Source organism: Pristis pectinata, chromosome 4 (genome assembly GCF_009764475.1).
Source record: "Pristis pectinata isolate sPriPec2 chromosome 4, sPriPec2.1.pri, whole genome shotgun sequence".
NCBI lineage: Eukaryota > Metazoa > Chordata > Chondrichthyes > Rhinopristiformes > Pristidae > Pristis > Pristis pectinata.
The window spans coordinates 50118577-50145022 of NC_067408.1; the positions used below are offsets into that span (position 1 = coordinate 50118577).

The window sequence follows — 26446 nt, forward strand, 5'->3', positions numbered from 1 at the left end:
GATCTGTAACCTTATCTCCACAATCCCATCTACCCCATTGCTGATCAAGGATCTATCTACCTTTGCCTGAAAAATACTCAAAGACTCTGTTTCCACTATTCTTTGAGGAAGAGAGTCCCAAAGACTCATGACCCCCTGGGTAGAAAACAATAGCTTCATCTCTATCTTAAATGGGTGACCCTTTATTTCTAAACAATGGCACCCTATATTTAGATTCTCCCACAAAAGTAAAAATCATCCCTACATCCACCCTGTCAGGACACCTCTGGATCTTTTAAGTTTCAATCAAATCTTCACTCATTGGATACAAGCCTAGCCTGTCCAACATTTCTTTTTACGAACCTGCCTACTCCAGGTCTGGTTAGCATTTTCTGAACTGCTTCTGTTGCATTAACCTCCTTCCTTAATCAAAACTCCAATACTGTTGACAGTACTCCAGATGCACTGTTAGTTCTCCTAATTGCTTGCTGTACCTGCATACTAGCCTTTCATTAACCATTCACTAGATGTCCGGATCCCTCGGCACCTCTGAGTTCTCTCACCATTTAGATAATATCATTCCTTTTTATTCTTCCTGCCAAAATGGACCATTTTACATACTCCCACATTAGACACCATTTGCCAGATTCGGTCCACTCACTTTACCTATTTCCATTCGTAGCCTCCTTTTGTCTCCCTTTCCTATCTATCTTTGTGTCTTCATTCCTTCAGTCCCTTCGTCCATCACTTATTTAAATTGTAAACGGTTGATACCACAGCAACAGTCCCGATGCCATACTTCTTGTTACACCTTGCAACCATAAAAAGGCCCATTAATGCCTGCTGTCTGCTTCCTGTTATCCAGACAATCTTCTATCCATGTCGATGTTACCTTCTACACTATGCTTTTATTTAACATCTCCATGTACATCACTTAAACTATTTAAGAAAACAATCATTTTCCTTATGTTGGAAAAGAAGGCCATTCAGCCCACTGAGTCTATTCCAGCTCTCAGAACAATTCAATTAATCCCATCTCCCTAATTATTTTCCCTGTAACTCATTCTCTTCACATGCCTATTTTTTTTTGTAATTTTATTTACAGCGTGGTAACAGGCCCTTCAGGCCCAACGAGTCCGCGCCGCCCATTTTAAACCCAAATTAACCTACCCGTACGTCTTTGCAATGTAGGAGGAAACCGGAAAACCTGGAGGAAACCCACGCAGACACGGGAGAATGTACAAACTCCCTAGAAACAGTGACGGGAATCGGACTCCTTACAGACAGCGACGGGAATCGAACCCCGATCGCTGGCACTGTAATAGCGTTGCACTAACCGCTACGCTACCGTGCTGATTCTCCTTCCACCCACCCACACACCTTTGGGATGTGGGAGGATACCAGAGCCTCTAGTGGAAACCTGCATGGTCATAGCATGCAAAGTCCACACAGAGAGCACTGGAGATCATGATCAAACCCAGGTCCCTGAAGCAGCAATGCACCACCTGCTGCACCACTGCACCACTCTTCTATCAACGTTCACTCTTCATGTCAGTTGTGCTTGACTTTGAAAGTTTGATGCGTCACAGGGGAGTCTGCAAACCAGCCGTTGGTGAGTACAGAAGGTGATTGCCTCTCCCCTATGGGTGTGCTGTGGGTGTGGGAGCTGCAGGATAGGGGTGGGGTGATGGAGGGGGCTCAAAGCATGGACAGTGGACCTCAAAGGAGTAAGCAAGGGAATCATGGAAGAATCTACAGGAAGCCATGCCCCTATCCCCACCCCGCTAGTATCAATGCATTCAGTGGCTAAGCAGTTCGAAGGCAATGGTTACAAAGATCAGTCAGGTTTGAAGCAGAGCTCCAGCCTCAGATCTGCACCTGAAATTCTTTGCCTGTATCACACTGAACTCCCAAGCGCCCAGATAATTCCAAGCAGCAGCAGCTGATCCATGTAATTGTTACAGCTCACGGCTGTACTTGAAACATCACCAGTGCTCATTATTCAAAGGGGGCGGATTGAGCAGAGACAATCAGTCAGAGTGGGAGTATTGCTGGCTTTGCTGAATGTTCATGCAGTGACTAACTGTATTCAAATCATGCTTTGGACTCCCAGTGTGAACTCAGAGCTTTCCATGAATCTCAAGGACTATCATAGCCTAAATAACCAAATGCTTGGTGACCATGAAATGACATTTCTCATGGTTGTTACTTGCATGCTAACACCCACTATGAGCGTGGGTGCTGCATGGATTACTGGTTCTGTCCCATAGTGGCCAGTACGCACACTCTTCCTGTCTGGCAAGGTGTTCCTTTCTGTCTGCTGAGCAAGGTGATAATCACTTGCAACTTCACCCTGCATGTGAAAAGACAATTAATTCCCCATGTTTTGACAGGAGGTGCCTGTGTATGTGCATACACTTGTGCACAGAGAAAGTGATCACTGTCGTGGTGGAATAACAGTGTTATCAGGGCATAAGACATGTCAGTGTTGCAGCAGTAGTGTGTGCTTGTGTGTGAAAAAGACTCTATGATTGTGTGTGTGCATGAGTGAGTCATGTGTGTAGGAAAGAGTGTGTGCGTGTGTGTGGGAAAGAGGAAAGAGCGTGTGTTTGTGAGAAAGAGTTTATGTTTGTGTGTGTGCTTGTGTGAGTGGTCTGTGTGTGTGTGTGTGGTGTGTGTGTGTGTGAGTGGTGTGTGTGTGTGTGTGTGTCTGTGTGTCTGTGTGGCAGTGCCAGTGTTGTTAGATGGTGTTTGAGGTTTTCAGCGCTAAATTTGACCAAACAACTGAGGACCTGGGATTATTTTCCTGAATCAGGGCGCCAGTCCGCAGTGACCCTTTCCTGGCACACAGCTGACGCTCTGCTCTGGTAACAACGTCCCCACCACAAGAATACAAGCAGTGTGATTTTTCACAATAGCAGCCACTCACAACATGTCAGTTCCTTTAAGGTGGGAGAGTCTGTCGGAAGATTGGATGTACAGTAGCAATGTGTAAATCCAAACAGAGAACAACTAATCAGATGTCAGTGATAACAAATCTGATTCTAATTCTCGGAGTAGTGCCATAATGTGACCACTGCACAGAAAATAACTTTATACAACAGGAAATACAGAGAGTCTGCAAAAACATTGAAGCTGATTCTGACAGAGCAGGAATAGACTTGTATATGAGTGGAAATGATGCGAAGCAGCAAGGTTTCAAGATAAAAGTACAAATAAATGAGCTCACTGTAGAAGCAGTGATGGATATAGTAGTGGATTGTTCTATCGTAAATAGAGATACTTACAGCAGGAAATTCAGCCATCTACCTTTGACAAACAGTACAGTTAGGCTCAAGACATAGTTTGGTGAATCACCAAAATTATAGGTCAAAAGCAATGGGTTGTATATTGCAATAGCCAACAATGAGAATTGGCAATAGCTGTTACCAATTACATAGAATGACCAACATTATTAGACAAATAAAAACAGAAAATGCTGGAAACACTCAGCAGGTCAAGTAGCATCTGTGAAAGAGAAAAAAGAGTTACTATTACAGGTTGAGGAACCTTTGTCAGAACCTGGTAAGAGAGAAAACCACTTAGTTTTAAGTTGTGGGGAAGGTGGGGGAGGAATGGATAGCTGAAAGGGAATACCTCTGATATTCAATCCAATTTTTGATTTCAATTACTAGGTAAAATTTGGCTAAAACTGGAGACTAATTAGGCAGACATGTTTACTCTTCAAGCAGGTGCTCCATCCTGACCAACCACTTGAGGTTTCTGACATAATTAGTGATGGCACAATGTTTACCTTACAGCAACTGGATGATGACTTTCCAGTCACAGTTGCAGAAATCATTGGGATGTCAGTTCTGAAATGAGTTTATGAACTCTCATACAAAGATCGAATCAACTCAGAGTACAAATGTTGAAAGGCAACCATTTTATAACAGAAGGTTTGAATTGCCTGCTGATCAAATATGGCAAGGGGACACAGAATAATTATCCCCAATATGCTGAGAAGTTGCACGTTAACTAAATAACTCTCAGAATATACAGGCACTACAAATAGGATGTTTACCATCAGAAGCCTTGCTTACTGGCCAGATGATGACAAAGGTACGAGTGATTTAATGGCAACACATGTAAGCAGTGAAAAATGCAGAACAAATTCACCACTAATTGGCCAACACAACAATTTCAGATCAAAAAGATAACGATAATTTCTAGTCCTATTGACACTTATACTAAAGGGAGTGGTATAATCAGAATCAGATTTATTATCACTGACATATATTGTGAAATTTGTTGCTTTGTGACAGCAGTGCAGTGCAAGACATAAAAATTACTATAAGTTACAAAACTAAATAAATAGTGCAAAAGAGGAATAATGACCATGGACCATTCAGAAATCTGATGGTGGAGGGGAAGAAGCTGTTCCTGAAACATTGAGTGTCTTCAGGCTCCTGTACCTCCTCCCCGATGGTAGTAACATGAGGAGGGCATGTCCAGGTGGTGAGGGTCCTTAATGATGGATGCTGTCTTCTTGAGGCATCGTCTCTTAAAGATGTCCTTGATGGCGGGGAGGGTTGTGCCGGTGATGGAGCTGGCTGAGTCTACAACCCTCTGCAGCCTCTTTCGATCCTGCATATTGCAGTCAGAATGCTCTCCACTGTATATCTATAGAAATTTGCAAGAGTCTTTGGTGACATACCAAATCTCCTCAAAGTCCTAATGAAGTAGAGCTGCTGGCGTGCCTTCTTCGTGACTGCATCAATGTGTTGGGCCCAAGATAGATCCTCTGAGATGTTGACACCTAGGAACTTGACGCTGCTCACCCTTTCCAATGTTGACTCCTCAATAAAGTCTGGTGTATGTTCTCCCAACTTCCCCTTCCTGAAGACCACAATCAATTCCTTGGTCTTGCTGACATTGAGTGCAAGATAGGTGGGATCATGCACGGCAGCAGAACATGCAATTGAGGATTGAATTTTGTCCACCTATGGTATACCTGAAGAGTTGGCATCGGATAATGGGCCTCAGTATATGTCATATCTATTTGACTGTTTCATGAAGTACAATGGTAGCAAGCGTTCATTAATTCCACCATGCCATCAGTCTCTGATGATGCGGCAAAAGGCATGGTAGTGTAGCGGTTAGCATAATGCTTTACAGCGCCAGCAACCTCGGTTCAATTCCGGCTGCTGTCTGTAAGGAGTTTGTACATTATCCCCGTGTCTGTGTGAATTTCCTCCGGGTGCTCCGGTTTCCTCCCACATTCCAAAGACGTACAGGTTAGGAAGTTATGGGCATGCTATGTTGGCGCTGGAAGCGTGGCGACACTTGTGGGCTGCCCCCAGGACACTACGCAAAAACACTGTGTGTTTCTATGTACATGTGACTAATAAAGATATCTTAAGGTTGCTCCAGTTCAACCATGTATCATTGTTCAGCTAACTTCTTGAACAAGTATCACACAATGCTGCATTCCACCACAGATCCACTGCAGGGAGCCATTATGCATTGTAGACTCCAAATGCACCTGAGTTTACTTCAGCACAGCATGGAGGAGAGAGGGAAAATGGGGACACAGCAGTTGAAACAAAAGTGAAATCACAATTCACATTCTAACAATTCCTTGGAAAGACACAAGGAGAAGCAGTTGAGGCTAGTGAGAATATTCAGATGACAAATGAGTCGGACGTGGAGAAGTAGGCACAAGTGAGGTAGCAAAAGACTGCAATACTGAACAAGATCTTGTGTGATTGGAGAAAAGATCAGTCTATGTTGACAAAATATTTGCAGTGACATGTTGAAGAACTTATTTCAGCAGTGAAAATGGAACCAGCCACACGTAGTTGTGGTTAGTCTATATCCATGCACTGAAGGTCCTGGTATTGTTTAGAAATTATTGTAGATGATACCTACCAACATCACAAGTGTGCCTCACAGCCCCTTTCTACATCTATTACAGACTGGGTGGGGGTTGGTGGCAAAATCTGGTGTTGGGGGTGGAGGAGGGGTTTCTGGGATCATGATCTTGTCGAGTATAGTAGTAACTATAAGCAGTGGGGCGGGGGGGGGGGGGGGTGGGGATAGGTACTTTGTTTAACGGGGACAAACCTGTGGGTGGCTCCAAGCATTTGACCTGGTGAGGCAGTTCCCATTTAAGCCCCACAGACGAAGCCCCCACTTTCATTTCTGAAGGCCTGCTCCTGCATAAACACTGGCGCAATTATGGGCTGTGCAAGTTTGACTCTGCAGAAGGAGCATCCAGACTCTTGAATGCATGCCGTTGGTCGCTTCTCTACATGCCCAGATCCAAAGAGCTCTGCAACTCTTGCAAAAGACGCAGTAAAAATCCATGTTTTCTTTTTTTTTGGATTAATTCCTATTCCTAGAAGGGTGTTGTTTCTTTAGTAGTGTTATTCTGGGAGATTCAGAAGTGTTCTGGGCTCTCCCCCTCTGCTAAAGAACTGCACCCACAACAACACTATTAGAAGCTATTTGTGCAGTGAATGCTGATGAAGGGTCTTCCACCTGGTGCATTAATTCTAGTTCCCCTTTCACAGCAACTGCTGCCAGGCCTGCTGAGTGTTTCCAGCCGGCTCGGGTTTATGTGCAGTGGCCCCTTAATCGCGGTTTGCCGGCTTCGGGTCGCTGTCTCTTTAAATTGTTGCATCATGAGCCGAGAGCGCTGCGATTGGCTGAGCGGCGTAGAGTAACAAAGTGACGTGGAGACAGGAGAGGAAGGCAAGTCAGCGGCGTGGGTCGCTGCGAGTGTCCGGGGAGTGGATCAGGGATAGACCGACCCGCCGGCAGTCAGTGTGGGTACACAGCGGGCTTTCCTGCACTGGAGAGCAGGCTCAGGGACGGTAGGGGTTGGGGTAGGGGTAGGGGTTGGGGTAGGGGTAGGGGTAGGGGTAGGGGTAGGGGTAGGGGTAGGGGTTGGGGTTGGGGTTGGGGTAGAGGTAGAGGTAGAGGTTGGGGTTGGTTGTGGAGGGAAGGAGCGAGCGAGGGGTAAATTGGATGGGAGGTGGGTCCGGGGGTTGAGATTGAGGTTGCTGCAGAGGGAGGGGTTTTGGAGTGACCGTAGTCATAGAGGCGAGGTAGTGTAGCAGTTAGCCTAATGCTATTACAGCGCCAGCGACCCAGGTTCAATTCTGGCCACTGTCTGGGAGGAGTTTGTATGTTCTCCCCGTGTCTGTGTGGGTTTCCTCTCACGTTCCAAAGACCTACAGGTTAGGAAGTTGTGGGCATGCTATGTTGATGCTAGAAGTGTGGCGACATTTGTGGGCTGCCCCCCGCCCCAGAACACTCTATGCAAAACATGTATTTCACTGTGTGTTTTGATGTACATGTGACTAATAAAGATATCTCATCTTGCCTGTCGAGGGAGGGAGGGGTCTGTTGAATGAGGGGTGGGTGGTGTGGTTCTCTAGGGAGGGAGGGGTCTGTTGGATGAGGGGTGGTTGGTGGGGTTTGCTGTGGAGGGAGGGCTGTGTTGGACGAGGGGGGGTGGTGGCGTGTGCTGTGGAGGGAGGAGTTGTTGGATGAGGGGTGGGTGGAGGGAGGGCTATGCTGGATGAGGGTGGGTGGTGGGGTCTGCTGTGGAGGGAGGGGTGTGTTGGATGAGGGGTGGGTGGAGGGAGGTCTGTGTTGGACAAGGGGTGGGCGGTGGGGCCTGCTGTGGAGGGAATGGTGTGTTGGACGAGGGGTGGGTGGTGGGGCTTACTGTGGAGGGAGGGGTGTGTTGGATGAGGGGTGGGTGGTGGGGTTTGCTGTGGAGTGAGGGGTGGGGGGTGATGAGGTTTAAAGGAGATTGCTGGATGGAGGACTGGTGGGCAGGGAGGAAATCCTGGACTGTGGAATAGACTTTGGGGTTGAGAACATGTGAGATGTCCCAGTCTTGTCAAAGGTTCTGAACTAGTGAGGTTAAGATGTGCAGGTTAATTTTACAAATTGAGTAAAAAAAAGAATTAAGATGTTAAACACAACTTTTATTTTAGGTGTGTAGAAAGTAAACAAGGGAGAGTGACTCAGCTCTGAGTGTTTTTCAGTAAGTGTGTAACTGGGTAATTAACTGGCCATAACACTTGTGATGTAGGCCTGTCAGCTTCAAAGCAAGTGTATCAGGAGTTGTAGAGCTTTTGAGTTTGGCATTGGGACATGCATGATCTTTCATCGTGGTGCCTGGTAAATGCTGTTGAGAACCTAACAAGTCCAGAGCTTTACAGTGTAAAACACTGAAGTGTAACAACTTGTAATGTTGAGTACAAGGTGGCCAATTTTTCTTTTGCATTGTTCAAGGGATCCTCCAATGCAATAAATACTGTAATTAGATCATGCTTTGTTTTTTTTTTGAGGATTAAGTAATTTGCTTTGAAATTGCTTTGAACACTGTCATGGAATTATGAATGTGCAGTTAAGGAGACCAGACTGTGAGCATAGTAGAGCACTCCTTCAGTACTTTATTGAAGTAGCAGTTTATATAATGTGATTGAGCTGCCAAAGTGGGATATTGTTTTGATTTGGAGCATATATCAGATTTGAAGATTCCTATTACAATCACTTTCTGTTGAGTCTTCAGGTCTCTAGTGGGAGGAGCCAATACCTGCTAAAACCAAGGCTTCTCAAATAGTATTTTAGTTGGAGTATTAAAAGGATAAGAGATCAGCACATTCTGCAGTGGTTCAAGAAGCACTCAGAGTCACTGTCTCCAAAGAAGTTGGGCAATAACTGCTGGCCAAGCCATTGAAGCTTGCATTCTGTGTGTAAATGATAAAAGTGAATCTTTGTTTAATGATTTGGCTCTTTTCTTATGATAATTGGCCCATTGCTCAGCCTATTGATCATAGTATAACCATGAAACACAGAGGGTACAGAAGAATCAGTTGGGCTGAAGGGCGTGTTTCCGTGCTGTATAACCAAGAGTAATCTGGAGCACCAGTAATCCAGAAACCAGAGCTTCTGTGGAATTCATATAAAAATAATGAATATAATCAAAAAAGTAGTCATAAAATATTGACAAGTTCCATCCAGTCAATGTAATGTTCACTGCAGTCCTTCTGTTGTCTGGTCTGTGTATGACTCTAGCCCCACAATTGCATGGTTAGCCTATGAATTGGCCTAACAGGTCACTTGGTTATATCACCAATTTCCTGGGAGCATCAATGGACAGGCAACAAATATGCAACTTTCCTAACATGAAAGCAAAAAAAAACTTGCAGTATGATAAATGTGGCAGCTACTGTAAATATGCGATTATGGTTTGATAATTCAAAATCGAAGTTGAGTTTGTATGCACAATTACATGTATTCACAGGTGCAATGAAAAACTTGCAGCAGCATCACAGGCATGTAGAACCATATAAGCAGCAATCACAAGAAAAACAAAAATTATACACTATTTTTACAAGAAAGAACACAATTTGAACAAAAAGAACAAATTCCATTTTAATGCAAAGTGGCCATAGTGTTGCTAAACTGTAGTGATTAGGGTTTTGCCGGTTGGTTCAAGAACTGAATGGTTGAAGGGAAGTAGCTGTTCTTGAACCTGGTGGTGTGGAATTTCAGGCTTCTGTACCTCCTGCCCAATAGTAGTTGCAAGAAGATGGCATAATCTGGATGATGGGATTCTTTGATGGATATTGAGGCAATGCCTCCTGTAGATACTACTGATAGTGGAGAGGAATGTGCCCGTGATGTATTGGGCAGAGTCCACTACTCTTTGCAGGTTTTTACATTCTTGTGTATTTGAATTGCTGTGCCAGACGATGTCAGGATACTTTCAACAGTACATCTGCAGAAGTGTGTTAGTGTTCAGTGACAAATGGAACCTCCTAAGAAAGTAAAGACTGCTTCAGTGTTCTGCATTTGTACATTTTCACAACACTGCACTAATTGTATTATAGGTTGTGGAAATTCTGACAATGGAACTTTTGCATTTGAGCCTGGTGTTGCTGCTGATTTCTGCGCAGTGTTTCACTTCCAGCTTGAGTGATGTTAGCCAACAGCCGGTGAGTAGTTGGGAGAGGTGTTGCAGAAGGGGATAGAATGGGAGCAATGGCAATCATACTTTGTTGGAATGGAATGCACATGTAGCAAAACATTTATTGGAACGTCAAAACCCTGAAAATTAGAGTTTATGTGCTGTATAAAATGCCTTTGTTTGCCAAGTATCTAAACATAATGTAGATTCTTGGCACATATACAGTAAATAGATAACTTGAATTGTAGTGACAGGACATCTATGTCAATGTACAGTCAACCTCATCAAAATGTAATCCTTGTGTTACAGAAAGAGAGACATGAGAAATTAAGTCTGCACAAAAAAGAGAAATAAATTTATTTCTCAGCATATCCCAAACTGTTTATTCAGTTGAAATGCAGTGAATGTTTGTGGTGAAGTTGACCAGTTGCTGTGGAGTTTCAACTTAAAGGTGCCCTTTTTTGAAAATGCACTACTATAAAACTTTGAAGTTGTGACTTCCTACTGGAATCTCTTAAATTTTATTCTAGTTGATTTTGAAGACCTAAGGAAAGCCAATCTGCTCAATAATGGTTCCCTGTCATATTTTAAAATGTACTTTTCCTCTCTGCATAACTTGCTTTCTGCAATGATGTTTCTCTTAGAGGTGCTGGATCATCCTCTATGGAGGTGCAATGTCTTTTGTTCGGTGCTGCCAACTTTGAAAGGAACTGTAGCATTGAGGTGAAAGTCTAAGGGTGCATCAGAGTCAGTGCAAGGCAAACTTACAACTGTAACTAGTCAAGTATTGCCCATTCCACAAGTATACTTATGAATTGAATGCAAGGGTGTAACTGAGAGAGCTTCTGTACATTTTGAAACCCAGCAACAATGCCAGGTTTAGTTTAGTTAGGCTAACTCGGTACTTGTCAACAAGTTTTGTAAAACTCTGGGAAAATTGAAGAATTGTTTTAATGCTTTTGATATTTATTCTGTCCATGTGTCTCCAGAAAGCGTCTGCTCTTACGGTGCTGGAACAGACAGAAGATGATGTTGGAAAAGTAGAGGATGGAACAGTGGAGGATGATCTGGACCCTGAAGACATGGAGGTCTTTTACCCAACGAGTGAATGGCAAACAGTTAAACCAGGTAACAACTACTTTGTGTATCTGAGAAACAGACACTGTGGTCTGTCAGGAGCAGCAGTGTTGGTTTCCATCATAATCTATCATCTCACAATCAACACATTGCTTGCTCTGCCTCTTTCATCAAGCCAAGGAAACAACACTCCCAACAGCAACTAAATCCTGTCCACTGTCATCTCTCACCTGCTCCAATTATTTGGCAACGATGTTTGCTGTTTTTCTCTCTACAGGTCAAGCAATTCCTGCAGGTCTACATGTTCGGTTAAACTTGGAGACCGGAAAAAATGAAGCAAAGATCCCAGATGATGAAAGAGGAAATAGTGGACTGAAGTACTGGAAACAAGGAAGAAGGTATCCTTCTGTGTTAGATATCCGCTCCAGTATAAAACTGAAACCCGATCATGACTTGACCTCTTGTATGCAGTTGTGCCTTGTCAATCTAGCTGGTGGATTGGGATGAAAGGGTGTTGAGGAGATGGACTGCAGGAGCTCCTGGAGGGGGGTGTGCAGGCACAAGAGTCATGGAGGAACAGTCAGTGACTGTAAAGCTCCTCCAATCTTACCATTTATTAGCCTAGGGATGAGAGTTGAATGTTGCTCACCTTTGGCAAGAGCTTGGAATCGATTGCTCTAGGGGACTGGGGATTGTGATTGAGACCTTAAAACCACCCCCCCCCCCCCCCCCCCCCCCCCCCCCCCAAATCTCTGGGGCAATAAGAAGAGAGGATTGAAGGGGCTTTGTGGTTACCATGATGATTTTTTTTTTCTTGATAATAGTAGACCCATCCTTTAACTCTGAATCTGAGGGGCCCTGTGTGTACTTCTAAGATTTGTACAATATTGTACAACTCTCTAGATCTAATATAGTATTTAGTGTGCCACTTGATCACACTAGTTGTCTGTATATGTGAGTCTCTCTGTGTGTGATGAAACACCTTTGTCAGTACAATTTACCAGCTATTTACCACTTGACAGATATTCCCCACTGTCACGCTGAACAAGTGGTGATTTTATTTTTTTTACCTAAATCAAGTCTGAGGACTCAACCTTTCTGATTCATGATCTCAACTCGACACGAGTTTGGGTCCCATCAAGCTTGGGTTGGGTACTGGGTTCTATTGGATATTTTACACAGACAAAATGATCAGAAAGATTTATGTATTTTAACGTCTCAAATGTGCCCCTCAGCAAAGCGTTTTAAAAACCTTTTATTTAAAAGCATATTATCTTTAGGCCAGACAGTGTGAGGATGGGGGAAACCTGGTGGTGAATTAAACTTTAGGCTGAAACCAGTTTAATACGAAGGCTTAATGTGAATTCAACTGAACATCCAGCAAATGCCATTCTTAAATTCTGCAAGTTCAAGCTCAGATTTAATTGCAGGAATTGAATGTGGCTATTTCATCCGTATAGAAGATGACATCATTGGGACTCCTGGTCACTGATTTGATTTATCCCTTTTAGGCAGGGAATGGTGAATACGAACTCCAAATCTTTCACAGCTGAGGAGCTGAAAAGGGCCTTGAAGTTAATGAAACAAGAAGGCAACATAGAGGTTGAGGAGGTAAAGTGCCTTTAGAAAGGGATTGCCCTGAATTTTGAAGAACAAAGCCTGCTGCTTGCAGAAATTGGTGGAAGTAATTTGCCTTGATGATGAAACTGTTGTGTAATTCTGCAAGTTACAAGAATACCTGTGATCTTTCCCTTAAGCATTTTTTGTTGTAATCAGTTTTCTTTCACGCTACTACAAAAGGATATAAATTCTGTGGAGCTCACAGCTGATGTGACATTGTGAATTACCCTTCTAGTAACCTGAAATTTTAGTCTCTGTTTCGAGCCATTGTCCTGGATCATCAGAGAGCAGGGTGCAGAAAAATATTTCGCCTTCCAACTGCCTCTATATCTGCAGTCTGCATCTTACCCTCCCTGCCCCCATGACCTTTAATTTGAAGGCACCTACTTTATTAAGGAGGGAAAAAAGTAAAATGTTAAAGTAATTTTGTTTTAATGAAATATGATTTGCCACTATTAACTTAAGTGCTGAATTAAACTGACAGCCGTAACATCAAACTTCCTTCCATGTACTGCTAATTCACTTAAGTTTTGCTGGGAATTGAATAATTATTAACCCTTTCATTTACTTTTGTATTTGTCATTTTTGGGGGGGAAAAAGTCAACTTTTTTCATTGAAGAAGGATATTTAGGGTTATTGGACAAGGGAATTGAGGAGCTTGTATAAATATGAGCTATGTTGCAGTTAAAATGATTGGAATACACTTGAGGTGCTGGATTGCTTACTACAGTTAACAAGGGCCAACTTAAGAATCTGTTGGTCTGGGATTTTTTTTGGAGATACATCCAATTAAGAATCAGTTATTGATGAGCTCTGTTTACGTGGACTATATTGGAAAGATCAAGTTACTATAATTTGGGTTATTTTGCACCATGTGCTTTCTCTTTATAAGCAAATTTCAGGGGCAGATTTGCTTCAATGAGTTTTTGTTTGTCTATATGATGTCTAGCTTACCCAGTTTCAACAGTAAACTTGCCACTAACTGCAACACTTTGCTCTATGGAATAATGAGGTTTCTAACAAATTGTCCAGAGCCTCAAAGTACATTGATCTTTAAAGCTAATTATTCATATTTATCCAATCTTATGCAGAGCAGCAGAAACGGCATACTAAAAATTAACAAAACCTTTTTATTGAATGTGAACTGTCAGTCAGATTAACGTGAAAGACTATTTGCAGTTTCGTTATTCCAGAACCTTTACTAATGAGTCTCTGGCAAATAATGACCCTCAAGGAGACTTTTTCTAAAAGCAGGGAATTGAAACTCTGATTTTTGGATTAAGGGTTAAGGTGTCTTCAGTAACTTGTTATTGTGAAATACCCATTAATACTACAAGCATCTTTTTTGCCATCACACTACTTGGTGTGATTGCTTTCAACAGTGAATTCACTTCAAAAGTGGTCCACTGGATCTAAAGGATTGAAATGTGCTGTGGCTGTAAAAGGATTTGTATAAATGCAAGTTTGTTCTTGTTCCCACCCTTTTCTCCTGTTGGTCCTGCACATAGTAAATTTGTGGAATAAAAACAATGATGAAAATGTTAACAGATTGGGCAAGGTTAGAGGAGAGAAATGGAGTTGATGTCTCCGATTGACCTTTCATCGGATAAGAACATTTTCTGTTGTTTTTATTTCTGATCTCCAGCATGCTTTGTATTTGGCTTTGTTCATAATTTCTGCTGAAATTTAATGATGAAAATTTACACTGAGGTCTATGATTTGCTGCTAAGCTTCGTTAGCCATGAGGGTGCTTGTCCACAATAATAGCATCATCCAAATCAGGGTGCAATTATCAGATCTAATTTGTAGGCCGCGAGTCAGATTATTTCTAAGGGAGCAAAGTTACTTCTATCATGTGAACCAGCTAGTCAAAATTAAGTAAAAATTCTCTACTATGGTATCTTGCTCATCACAAAAGAAAAATAGGAGATATCAACATGTGCTCCAATCAGAAGCCTCCTCTGATGCACAGGATAATTCATGGTTTGACCTTCACGCTGTGAGTTGTCTTGCCCGACCTCATCTCCAAAGGTCATTGAGCCCTGTTGGCAATGTGGTAATAAAATGATCTGTTGTCTCTTGGTTGAAGTATCCCCACAGGTTTAATAGACTTCTGGATTTGTATATAAACAGAACCCTACTTGAAAACTGTGAACATAAAGGATTATGGTGCCTGTGAAAGTATCGTTACAAAGGGGCTTTAGATGGAAGTGATATAATGATTGAAGCCCCTTATATGCCGAGAATTTGTGGTGTAGAAATCAGAATCATGTATTCAACTTGTGAGCCTAACAATATAGGAAGTCCCAAAGTATATCATTTGGGACAGGTGTATGAAGGCTTATGGCAAGAGGTTTAGAGTGAGAGTTCCAGAGCTTCGAATGGCAGAAAAATCAACTTTGGCCTCTTGTTTGTTTTCATCCAGGACCATCAGGAGAAAGTGAGGAAGACCTTCCGCCCAATAAAGGAGTTGATGAAAGATTTTGAAGCAATGAATGTGATGATGGAGACTGATATGGAAATAATCAATAAACTCATTGACAAATTCAACAGCACCAGTGCAACACTAGAGGAGAAAATTGGAGCTCTTTATGACCTGGAATATTATGTCCATCAGGTACAGGCAAACTTTTGTTTCATGAGCTAGATAACTGCTGGGAGTTAGTGGTAAGGCATAACTTCTTTATACTTGTTCATAGGTGGACAATGCCAAGCACCTGGTGTCCACTGGTGGGCTGCAACTTGTGATCAATGCCTTAAATGCCACCGAACCCCTGATTCAGGAATATGCTGCCTTTGTTCTGGGATCCACACTTTCAGGGTAACAACTTGTTTGATTTTCTTCAAGCTGGGAGAGGGGTTTTCAGTACAATGCATAAAGAATGTGATTACTGATGTAAGGGTAATGTCTGATCTGTCATTAGTGGAGGCTGACCTCAGCATAATGGTTTATCAATACCAACCAAAAATGTTGGAAATGCTACCTTCTCATGCTTGGCAATTTTGTACTTTCCTCCATTTTCAGCTAATTTTTGAGCTGCAAATTGTTGAAAGTTGATGGAGCATCAGGGACCTTTTGCGAATATGGTCTATCTCTTGAACCAATGATTTGAGGACTGGGAAAGAAATGAATGGTGAAGGAAATGCGGTGAATTAGAATTAAATCAGAGACAAATTGGATTGATGCATAGAAAATAGCAGGAATGAAAAGTACAAAATCTTAAAACTCATTTTTCAAGTAGTTTTCTTTCTGGACCTTCACAATTAAGTGGCATCTTGAAACTTAAATCTCATCATTTATGAAGGTCCTTGGAGTGTTAAGTTCCCACCATAAGTTTCTGTGACTACTTTTATTTGCTTTAATAGCTCAAATGCAGTAATTTCTTGGGATCCACAGGGAAGCTGATAGTGAAAAATTCACTAGGTATCTCTCCCCATCACAGATTGGCACATTGGCAAATAACCCAGTGTTGTATGGACATTTGACTCATTGCCAAGGCTGACAATACACTGGCAATTTATTAATAAATTCCAGCAGGAGAGAATAATTACTCTTTTTAGAAGCTTCCAAGATTATTCCAGCCTTTTATCTTCATATTACGATCAGTTGTCTCATCTGATGTCATTGAGCTACGTTGGTAATGTGGGTGTCAATAATAATTAGGTTGGCCTTGGTTGAGGTGCCCAGCCCAGTGAACACAGAAACCAGCCTCCCCTCCATGTCTACGCCTCCCGCTGCCTTGGTGAAGCAGCCAGCGTAATTAAAGACCCTGCCCACCTGAGTCATTCTCTTCTCTCCCATCAGGCAGAAGATACAGGAGCCTGAGGGCACATACCACCAGGCTCAAGGACAGCTTCTATCCCACTGTGATAAGACTATTGAACAGTTCCCTTATACGATGAGATGGACTCTTGACCTCACAATCTACCTTGCACCCTTATTGTCTACAGTGGCATGCAAAAGTTTGGGCACCCCTGGTCAAAATTTCTGTTACTGTGAATAGTTAAGTGAGTAGAAGATGAACTGATCTCCAAAAGTCATAAAATTAAAGATGAAACATTCTTTTCAACATTTTTAAACAAGATTAGTGTATTATTTTTGTTTTGTACAATTTTAGATTGAAAAAAGGAAAGGAGCACCATGCAAAAGTTGGGGCACCACAACAGATTTGAGCTCTAACTTTTACCAAGGTCTCAGACCTTCATTAGCTTGTTAGGGCTGTGGCTTGTTCACAGTCATTGTTAAGAAAGGCCAGGTGATGCAAATTTCAAAGCTTTATAAATACCCTGACTCAAACCTTGTCCCAACAATCAGCAGCCATGGGCTCCTCTAAGCAGCTGCCTAGCACTCTGAAAATTAAAATAAATGATGCCCACAAAGCAGGAGAAGGCTATAAGAAGATAGCAAAGCGTTTTCAGGTAGCTGTTTCCTCGGTTCGTATTGTAATTAAGAAATGGCAGTTAACAGAAATGGTGGAGGTCAAGTTAAGGTCTGGAAGACCAAGTAAACTTTCCAAGAGAACTGCTCATAGGATTGCTAGAAAGGCAAATCAAAACCCCTGTTTGACTGCAAAAGACCTTCAGGAAGATTTAGCAGGCTCTGGAATGGTGGTGCGCTGTTCTACTGTGCAGCGACATCTGCACAAATATGACCTTCGTTGGAAGAGTCATCAGAAAAAAGCCTTTCCTGCATCCTCACCACAAAATTCAGCGTCAGAAGTTTGCAAAGGAACATCTAAACAAGCTTGATGCATTTTGGAAACAAGTCCTGTGGACTGATGAAGTTAAAATAGAACTTTTTGGCTGCAATGAGCAAAGGTATGTTTGGAGAAAAAAGGGTGCAGAATTTCATGAAAAGAACACCACTCCAAGTGTTAAGCATGGGGGTGGATCGATCATGCTTTAGGCTTGTGTTGCAGCCAGTGGCCAGGGGAACATTTCACTGGTAGAGGGAAGAATGAATTCAATTAAATACCAGCAAATTCTGGAAGCAAACATCACACCGTCTGTTTAAAAAAAAAAGCTGAAGATGAAAAGAGGATGGCTTCTACAAAAGGATAATGATCCTAAATGCACCTCAATCCACAATGGACTACCTCAAGAGGCACAAGCTGAAGGTTTTGCCATGGCCCTCGCAGTCCCCTGACCTAAACATCATTGAAAATCTGTGGATAGACCTCAAGAGCAGTGTGTGCAAGACGGCCCAAGAATCTCTCGGAACTAGAAGGCTTTTGCAAGGAAGAATCGGCGAAAATCCCAAAAACAAGAATTGGAAGACATTTCACAAAAAGCTGTGATACTTGCCAAAGGGGGTGTTACTAAGTACTTAACACGCAGGGTGCCCAAACTTTTACTTTGGGCCTTTTTTCCTTTTTAGTTATTTTGAAACTGTAAAAGATGGAAATAAAAATGTAATCATACTTAAAATATTAAAGAAATGTATCATCTTTAACTTTATGCCTTTTGGAAATGAGATCATCTTTTACTCAGCTATTCACAGTAACAAAAATTTTGACCAGGGTGTCCAAACTTTTGCATGCCACTGTACCTGCGATGTACTTCCCTGTAGCTGTGACACTTTACTCTGTATTCTGTTATTGTTTTTACCCTGTACTACTTCAATACATTGTCCTACCTCAATGCATTGTGTAATGAATTGATCTCTGCGAACGGTATGCAAGACAAGTTTTCCACTGTACCTCAGTACAAGTGACAATAATATACCGATACCATAGTTTTAATAGTCTTCTGGGTTTGTTTTTAAATGGAAATTTACAGCAATATAGTGTCCTGAGTTACCATGTTGTGGGATCAATTGCACCTCCATAGCTCTGAGCACATAGTCGGAGCTGATATTTGATCAGTACAAGAGAACTACGGCACTGTTAATAATGTAATCTTTTGGATGAGATATTAAACCAGTGGAAGTTAAAGATCCCATGGTACTATTTGTGGAAGAACAGGTGAGGTCTTGCTAATACCCTGCCATTATATATCTGTTTGTCTGCAATATTAGTGTAGATATTCTAGCTGTTACTGCTCCTGTCTGTAGAATTTTTCTGTATGTATGTTGACTATTTACCTATGTTTTAGAAGTGACTGCATTTCAGACTTAGTTACAGACCATTTTCTGACCACACAATTATGAAAAGTAGTATATAAATGAAACTTTACTTTTTTTTCACTTTCAATTCTTTGATCCTAGACTTATCTATGTGGAACAATTTGACAAGAGTGTAGCTTATAACTTTGCCATTGATTTATTGTGTGTGATTACTTTAATAATGCCAAGAGAGAATTTTCTGGAAAAGTTTGAAACATCACTACAAGTTAAGTTCTCTCTTTATTCCCTAGAAATCCAAAAGTTCAGATCGAAGCAATGGAAGCTGGGAGTTTGCAGAAATTATTAGTATTGTTGGCTACTGACCATCCTGTGGCTGTAAAGAAAAAGGTATGGATGAAAAGTAACAATCTGCTGGAGGAACTCAGCAGGTCATGCAGCATCTGTGGGAGGAAAGAAATTATCCATGTTTCGGGTCAAAACTCTGCATCACAACTGAGCGTGGAGAGGCAAGGTAGCCAAAGGATTCTGGGGTGATTGGGAAGGATGCAAGATGACAAGCAGGTAGGGGAGGTGAACAGGGGTGGAGTTGGAAGACTGTGGCAGGTGAATGATAGATCTGAGGAAAAGAAAACAGATGGAGCAAGGTGGGGGGAGGGGAGTGTGAAGATAAGAGGGAGATAAGTAGGAACACATTCTCACCTCCTTTACTCGGGAAAAGGAAAGGTGAGAATGGGAACCACCTCCCCTAGTGGTTCTTGGAACTGGTGTATGATTCTTGGAACTGGTGTTGGGGGGGTGGGGGTGGGGGGGTGGAATCTGTGTGGAAAGTGGGTGATTGGAGCCAGATGGGCGACAGGGACAAAGATGGGTGAAGGGGGTGTGGAGGGAGCAAGGGAAAGGGAACAAATGTGGGAGGACTGGAGGATCAGAAGGGGGGAGGGGGGGAAGAGAAAGGAAAACTGGATAACTCATGCCATTGGGTTGTAGACTACCTGGGTGGAATACAAGGTGTTGCTCCTCCAGTTTGCATTGGGCTTCATCCTGGCAGTAGAGAAGGCCAAGGATGGACAGGTCAGTGTGGGAATGGGAAGGGGAGTTGAAATGGTCTGCAACTGGGAGCTCAGGATGGCCATTGTGACTGAGCGTAGGTGTTCTGTGAAATGGTCGCCGAGTCTGTGCTTGGTCTCATTGATGTAGAGGAGGCCACATTGGGAGCACCAGTTGCAGTAGACAAGATTGGAGGAGATGCATGTGAACCTTTGCCTCACCTGGAAGGACTCTTTAGGTTTCTGGATGGTGGTGAGGGAGGAGGTGTAAGGACATCAACAGAGAAGGCAGGGGAAGGTGCTGGAGTAAGGGAGGGATGAGTGTAGAGGGATCAACAGACTAGGGAGTTGAAGGGAATGGTCCCTGTGGAAGGTAGAAAGGGGTGGGGAGGAGAAGGTTTGGCTGGTGGTGGGATCTCATTGTAGTTGGTGGAAATGACAAAGAAAATGAAAAGTAAACCTCCTCCTCTGGGTCGGAGGGAGAAGCAAATTCCAGGTGGCTGCTAGAACCATAATAGTGGGTCTAAAAACTGAAAATAGTTGGTGGGGGGGCGGGGGGGTGGGGAGGTGGAATCAGCAGGTCAAGCAGCATCTTCCATCTGAAACATTAAATTTCTCTTTTCACAGAATCTGGCTGACCTGAATTTTTCCAGGATTTTCTGCTTTTATTTCAGATTTTCAGCATCTGCAATGTTTTTCTGATTTCCCAAATAGCGAGTTGTTTGTAACGAAAGATTACTTTATTTTGGCAACTAGTTCAAAGATGAATAGTGGTAAAAGTTGTGCACTCGGATTCTAATTCATGAAACTTTTTTTAATATTTAGAAAATATACATTTGAGCCTCTTGTTTCTTCTGAAAGTAATGAAGTATACAGATACGAGGGGAAGACAAGTCATCTGTAATTCCCAAGAAAACGTAATTGATTACCATCGTGCTGTTGTACGTGCTGTCCCCAGGTTACGAACACCTGACTTGTGGACATCCCTACATATGAATGAGCTACCATAATATTATGAAGTTTGGAAATCTGACATACATTTGTTCCTGTGAATGGCAGAACTAGTTTCCTTTCTCCACTCTTAGCAATTGTTCTTATCAGTCTTGGGTGCTTTTAGTGCCATTCACTACACTACTGCAGAGATATGGTTACCATGTTAAGTGATTTTTGTGTATTTTTTTTGACTTGTGAATGTAAAAATGGAACCTGTTCATTACCTGGGTATGGCCTGCACTCAGCACCTTTTAAATATTACAATGGACTTTAAAGCAGCATGGATTGTGGTAATAGCTCAATTTTACAACATGTAGATTATGGCCTATGCACTCTGTTATTTTGATGGACAGTTTACTGAAGTTTAGAATGGAGGGAGGCTATTCACCCTCTTGTAAGAAAAGAAGAGGAGGCCATGGACACCACCGCCCCCCCCCCCCCCCCCACCCCCAAAGCTGATCTGCCTGATTTCAACTTCTGCCTGATTTAAAAGTATCAATTTTCACTTGTCTCATCACCATTTGAGGAAGATATAGCTCATCAAGTGAAGGTTTTCTGTCAAATATATCACTGTGTTAGTACTTCAGGAGGCTGACTAAATGAATTAAACTTGAGGAAATGTTTGCATAAAAGTAGGCTTACTACTCATCTAATCCTTTAGTCCTGACATAATTCTGCTGAACCTATGCTAAGAATAAAGTACAAACAGGAGTAGGCCACTTGGCTCCTCTAAGCTTCCTTGCCATTCAATGAGATAGCTCCCAGGCTGCTATGGAAAGCAAGGGAGGAGATTGCTGGGGCCCAGACGAAAATGTTTAATTCTTTACTGGGTACAGCTGAGGCACCATATGACTGGAAAATGGCAAATGTGGTACCCTTGTTCAAGAAGGGTAGCAGGGATAAGCTGGGTAATTATGGGCCAGAGAACCTAATGTCAGTGATAGGGAAATTATTGGAAAAAGTCCTGAGGGACAGCATTAATCCACACTTGGAAAGGCTGGGATTGATCAGCATAGACTTGTCACTTGGAGTTCCTGGTGTATTGATGGCAGCATGGTTGATATGGTTTACATGGACTTCAGTTAGACCTTTGAGAAGGCCCCAAATGGAAGGCTGGTCCAAAAGATTAAAACCTATGTGATCTAAGGCAAATTAGATCCAAAATTAGCTTCATAATAGGAGATAGAGGGTGATGGTTGAGGGTTTCTATCATGATTGAAAGCCTGTTGACTAACTGTGTATCACAGGGATTGGTGTTGGGACCCTTTCTGTGTACAATACACATTAACAATTTGGATGTGAAAGTAGGGGATGCAATTGGTAAGTTTGTAGATGAGACAAAGTGGTGGTGCTTATAGAAAAGGTAGTCGTGCTTCAGAATGATATTGATCAGCTGGTAAGTTGGACAGATGGAATTTAATCCTGATAAATGGTATTTTGGGGAGTTTAAGGGTAGGGCATATACAGGTGACCCCCACATTATGGAGGACAGGGGTTGAGTTCCTAGAAAATCATCATTATTGTGCATTTTTTCGTAATGCAAAGCTGCATAATCTGTACATGCATCAAGAAATGAGTTGAAAGAATGCTTATTTTTGTACTTTATTTCACACAAATTGCATGTGAGTTTTATTCTGTATTTCAAGTTCTTGGGTAGTGATTTGCGAATTCTGTAAGGGTGAATTCTATTACCTGATCGGCTGTTACACAGGATCACCTGTAGCATGAATAGTAGGGCCCTCGGAAGCATTGAGGAACAAATGGACCTTGCTGTACAAATTCAAAGATCGCTGAGGGTGGCAGTACAGGTAGATAAGGTGGTGAAGAAGCCATGTGGGATCCTTGCCTTCATTAGTCAGGGCATAGAGTAAAAGAGCAAGGAGGCCTTTATATAACTTTGTAAAACATTGCTCAGATGATAGCTAGAATACAATGTGCAGTTCTGGATGTTACACTACAGGAGGAATGTGATTGCCCTGTAAAAGATGCAGAAAAGATTCACCAGGATGCCCCTGGGATGGAGTGTTTCAGTTTGAGTAGAGGCTGGATAGGCTGGGTTTGTATTCCATGGAGCAGAGGAGGCTGAGGCAGGACTCAATAGAAACATACGAAATTAGAGGCATAGCTGGTAGGAAACTTTCCCCTGTGGCAGAAGTGTTGAAGAAGAGATGGCATAGGTTTAAGGTAAGGAGGAAGAAGTTTAGAGGGGTTCTGAGGAAGAATTCTTTTCATGTAGAGAGGTTACAATATGGAACACACTGCTTAAGGATATGGTGGAGCCAGATACTCAATATTTGAGCATCTGGACAAGCACTTGAATTGTCAAGGCATAGTAGGTTACGGATCAAGTGCTAGTAAATGTGATTAGTATAGATTGGTACTTGATTGCTGGCACGGTGGGCTAAAGGGCCAGTTTTTGTGCTGTATGACTCTAATATGAACTTGGCTGATCTGCCCCAGGCTTCAACTCTGCATCTGTGCTACACAGCCCTCAATTCCTTTATCTTTAAATAATTTTTCTGCTCCCTCTTTAAATATCCTGAATGATTTTTTTTCCTCTGAGAAAAAGAATTCCAGAGACTTACTATCATCTGCAAAAAGAAATTTCCATGAACCTTGGGCTTTAATTACCACCCCTTTGTTTAATTTGTGTTCCCTTGTTCAAGACTTCCACTAGTGGAGAAATTTCAGTATCTATCTTGGCATACACTTTTAGCATCTTGTATATTTCAATAAAAACTTCCATGGCCAGTAAATCTCTTTGAGATGTTGTGGCCAAAATGGATATATTAGGCCTGACCAAGGTTTTCCAAACAAAACTTTCTCCCTTTTCTTTTCCAGCCCTTGTAAGATTAAGACTGAAATTCTATTGTCTTTTGAGTCTGTCCATTAGTTATGCTCATCTGTGTAATTGGACTTTCTAAATCTCCTAGCTGGTCCATAATTGCAAATTTCCTTCCTTTCAAGAACGTACTGAAATAAAAACAGAAAATGTTGGAAATACTCAGGAGGTCCAGCATACTGCTGAATATTACCAGGTTTTCCTATTTATTCATCTGAAGGTTTCTTTCCTTTTTAGACTTCTGAAAAACATTTTGAATTGATTATGGATAATGTCATACCTCCCTATATTGAGCTTCCAGTGCTGAATTTTGCCTATTCACTCATTTGGATCTTGGAGTCCTCTTTAATGGAGAAAACTTTAAAACTGAACTGTAGCTTCATGACATTGATAAAAAGGCAAATCTGTGATAGTTGATATTTAAGTAAAACGATGGAGCTATGGACCAAAGCAGTTGAAGGCTGTAATTTTGGAGAAATAGGGAGGGGTATTGTATTTTTAAGTGGTGTACAATTGGGCATATCCCCATTTATTCTTCACTTTACTTTTCAGGCTCTCTTTGCATTGGCATCGATATTGCGCCACTTTCCCTTTGCACAGCAGCAGTTTCTAAAACTTGGTGGCCTGCAAGTACTACGGCAACTTTTTCAGGCAAGGGGAACAGAGTCCCTGCATGTTCGAGTGATGACTCTGCTATATGACATGGTCATGGAGAAGGTGAGGAAATAGTCCCAAATAAAGACTTGGGTGTGAATTACTTTAGACCATTCTACAGTCAGCATGCCATCCTTATTGTGACCATTGCTTTCACACAATTTTTACCTTTTTTGTTTGCCTACAAGTTGTGCTATCATAAATAGACAGCTAAGTAAATCTTGTGCCTGTAACAGGTGTGAGACTTGTTTGGATTGCACCTGGGAAAATTTCCAAAGCAGATGTGTAATGAGTAGTATTGATTGCCTTACTGTGGCAATTATTAAATATCTCAGCACAATTCCATGCCCCCCCCCCAAATTTTCCTCTACAGATATTTCATTGCAGATGAGTTCATTTTTAAATATCAGTATGAAAATTGTGGAATAGATTGTGCTCAAGCAGATAATGGGGCACAAAATTGTAGCTGCTAGTCAGTTGTTTAGCCAGTGGCCCTAAAGTAAAACTAACCCACCAAGGACAGCTGGTTACTGCTGGAGGTCTTAATCTGCATGCAATCTACTGCCTCATTTGTTTCCTGTATTAGATGTCTTTTAATATGGGTACCTGAAACATGAGATTTGGAAAAATAAGGCAGTAAATTCAGAGACTTGGATGTTAGCTGGAAAATTATATTACTGAGTTTTTTTTGGTTATTCACAGAAGCTCATCCAAGAAGATAAAGATAGTAGTGCACAACATAAGGAGAAATGCCGTCAATATGATGAGGTTAACTTGCTGCCACCCATGCTGGAACAGGGCTGGTGTGTACTGGTTCCAAAGCTCTTGACATCTGCTGAACATGATACAAGAGAGAAGGTGTTAAAGACCATGAATCTTATGATGGCTGCCTGCAGGGATGAGTACCAGGCTTTGCAGGACCTGACTGCTTCACTAATCATGCTCCGATCAGAGTATGAGAACCTGGCTGCTGAAGAGCAGAGAGAAGGGGACCAAGATGGTTATTTCCTGGGACTCTTGAACTCTGTCAATAGCATCATTCAGAAACTAGGATGATTGGTATTAGAAGTGCTTCCAACTTGAACTTTTCAAAGAAAAACTTGTGGCAATATTCTGAAAGGTTTGCTCCCTGCACTTGAGGCAAAAGTGAACATTGGATACCTATTTGGGTTGTACTGATGTGCCTTATACAGTTGGGTTTATCTGTTGTGCATTTGGCTTTGAGTCTAATGTATAATTTATACAGTACTATCAAGTAAATTAAGTATTTGACAATCCCTTAGTGTCAACTGATTCTGAAGCTTTATACCTCACTTTAAATCCTGATTTTTGATCTATTCTCAAGATAATATTTATTTATGAAATCAGCAGAAGTACGACACCAGATATGGACACTATAATTCACATCTGATCTGTACTATTCATATGAACTATTTTGGTTAGTAAAAGTTGCTGAAGTCGAATGCTGCTCTTGCTCACTTTTAAAAGTTAACTGGTGACTTAAAACAATTGATCACTAGTGATGGTGTATTAATGTCTAATTGACTCCTGGAAAATAATGTTTGAGAATGTTTTAAAGTTCAGCAACTTCTGCAATTTTAATATACAGTACTTTTATTTTTAATCACTTTCAACAAGTTTATTTTAAATGCCATACTACTGAAAACACATTTTTTTCCCCCCCATTGTCAAGGGTAATACAAAATCAGATGCAGCATTTTTTCAATTTTTTCTATCCAAACCAAATAAATTTAAATGTGGTCAAAAGCTTCATATGAAGTGCTTCATAACACTATTTAAGGTTGATATTTGAATAGAAGGGTATTTGTTTCAGCTGAACAAAAGAAAACCATGGTATGATGTATTTCATTAACAGCAGTGTTATTGTATTGATCTTTTTTTGGAGAACCTCTACCTGGTAAATCAAAATCAAAAAAAATTCTTTAGATGTTGGAAATCTGAAATAAAACAGAAAATATTAGAAGTCCTGTGGCATGTTTTGGATCTGTGATTGTTTGGTAGATGGCTTTATAAAAGGCTGGATATTGTTCTTAAACTGGTCGACATAACATTCCATTTGATTTAAAACTGGCTCTTCCCCTGAATTCCCCAAAGCCCAGAAATCTATCTATCTCAGTTGTGAATAGAATTGATAACCAAGCCTCCAAGGGAGAGAATTCCAAAGACTTGCCAATTGA

General features: G+C 41.7%; 1 protein-coding gene across 2 annotated transcripts; it reads left to right on the forward strand.

The window, feature by feature from the left end:
* The first annotated feature begins 6670 nt into the window (after positions 1–6670).
* sil1 (SIL1 nucleotide exchange factor) lies at positions 6671–26237 on the forward strand. Of its 2 annotated transcripts, none has more exons than XM_052014315.1 (10): positions 6671–6788; positions 9876–9980; positions 10942–11080; positions 11307–11427; positions 12541–12640; positions 15075–15266; positions 15349–15470; positions 19004–19100; positions 24147–24311; positions 24951–26237. In XM_052014315.1, exons 2-10 carry the CDS (start codon positions 9894–9896, stop codon positions 25302–25304), a joined length of 1377 nt encoding a protein of 458 aa, XP_051870275.1. In that variant the 5' UTR covers positions 6671–6788; positions 9876–9893; the 3' UTR covers positions 25305–26237. The 2 variants fall into 2 exon arrangements, with proteins under 2 accessions (XP_051870275.1, XP_051870274.1); XM_052014314.1 differs by lacking the exon at positions 6671–6788 and adding an exon at positions 7102–7202 and having other exon boundaries at positions 24951–26224.
* The last annotated feature ends 209 nt before the right edge of the window (positions 26238–26446 follow it).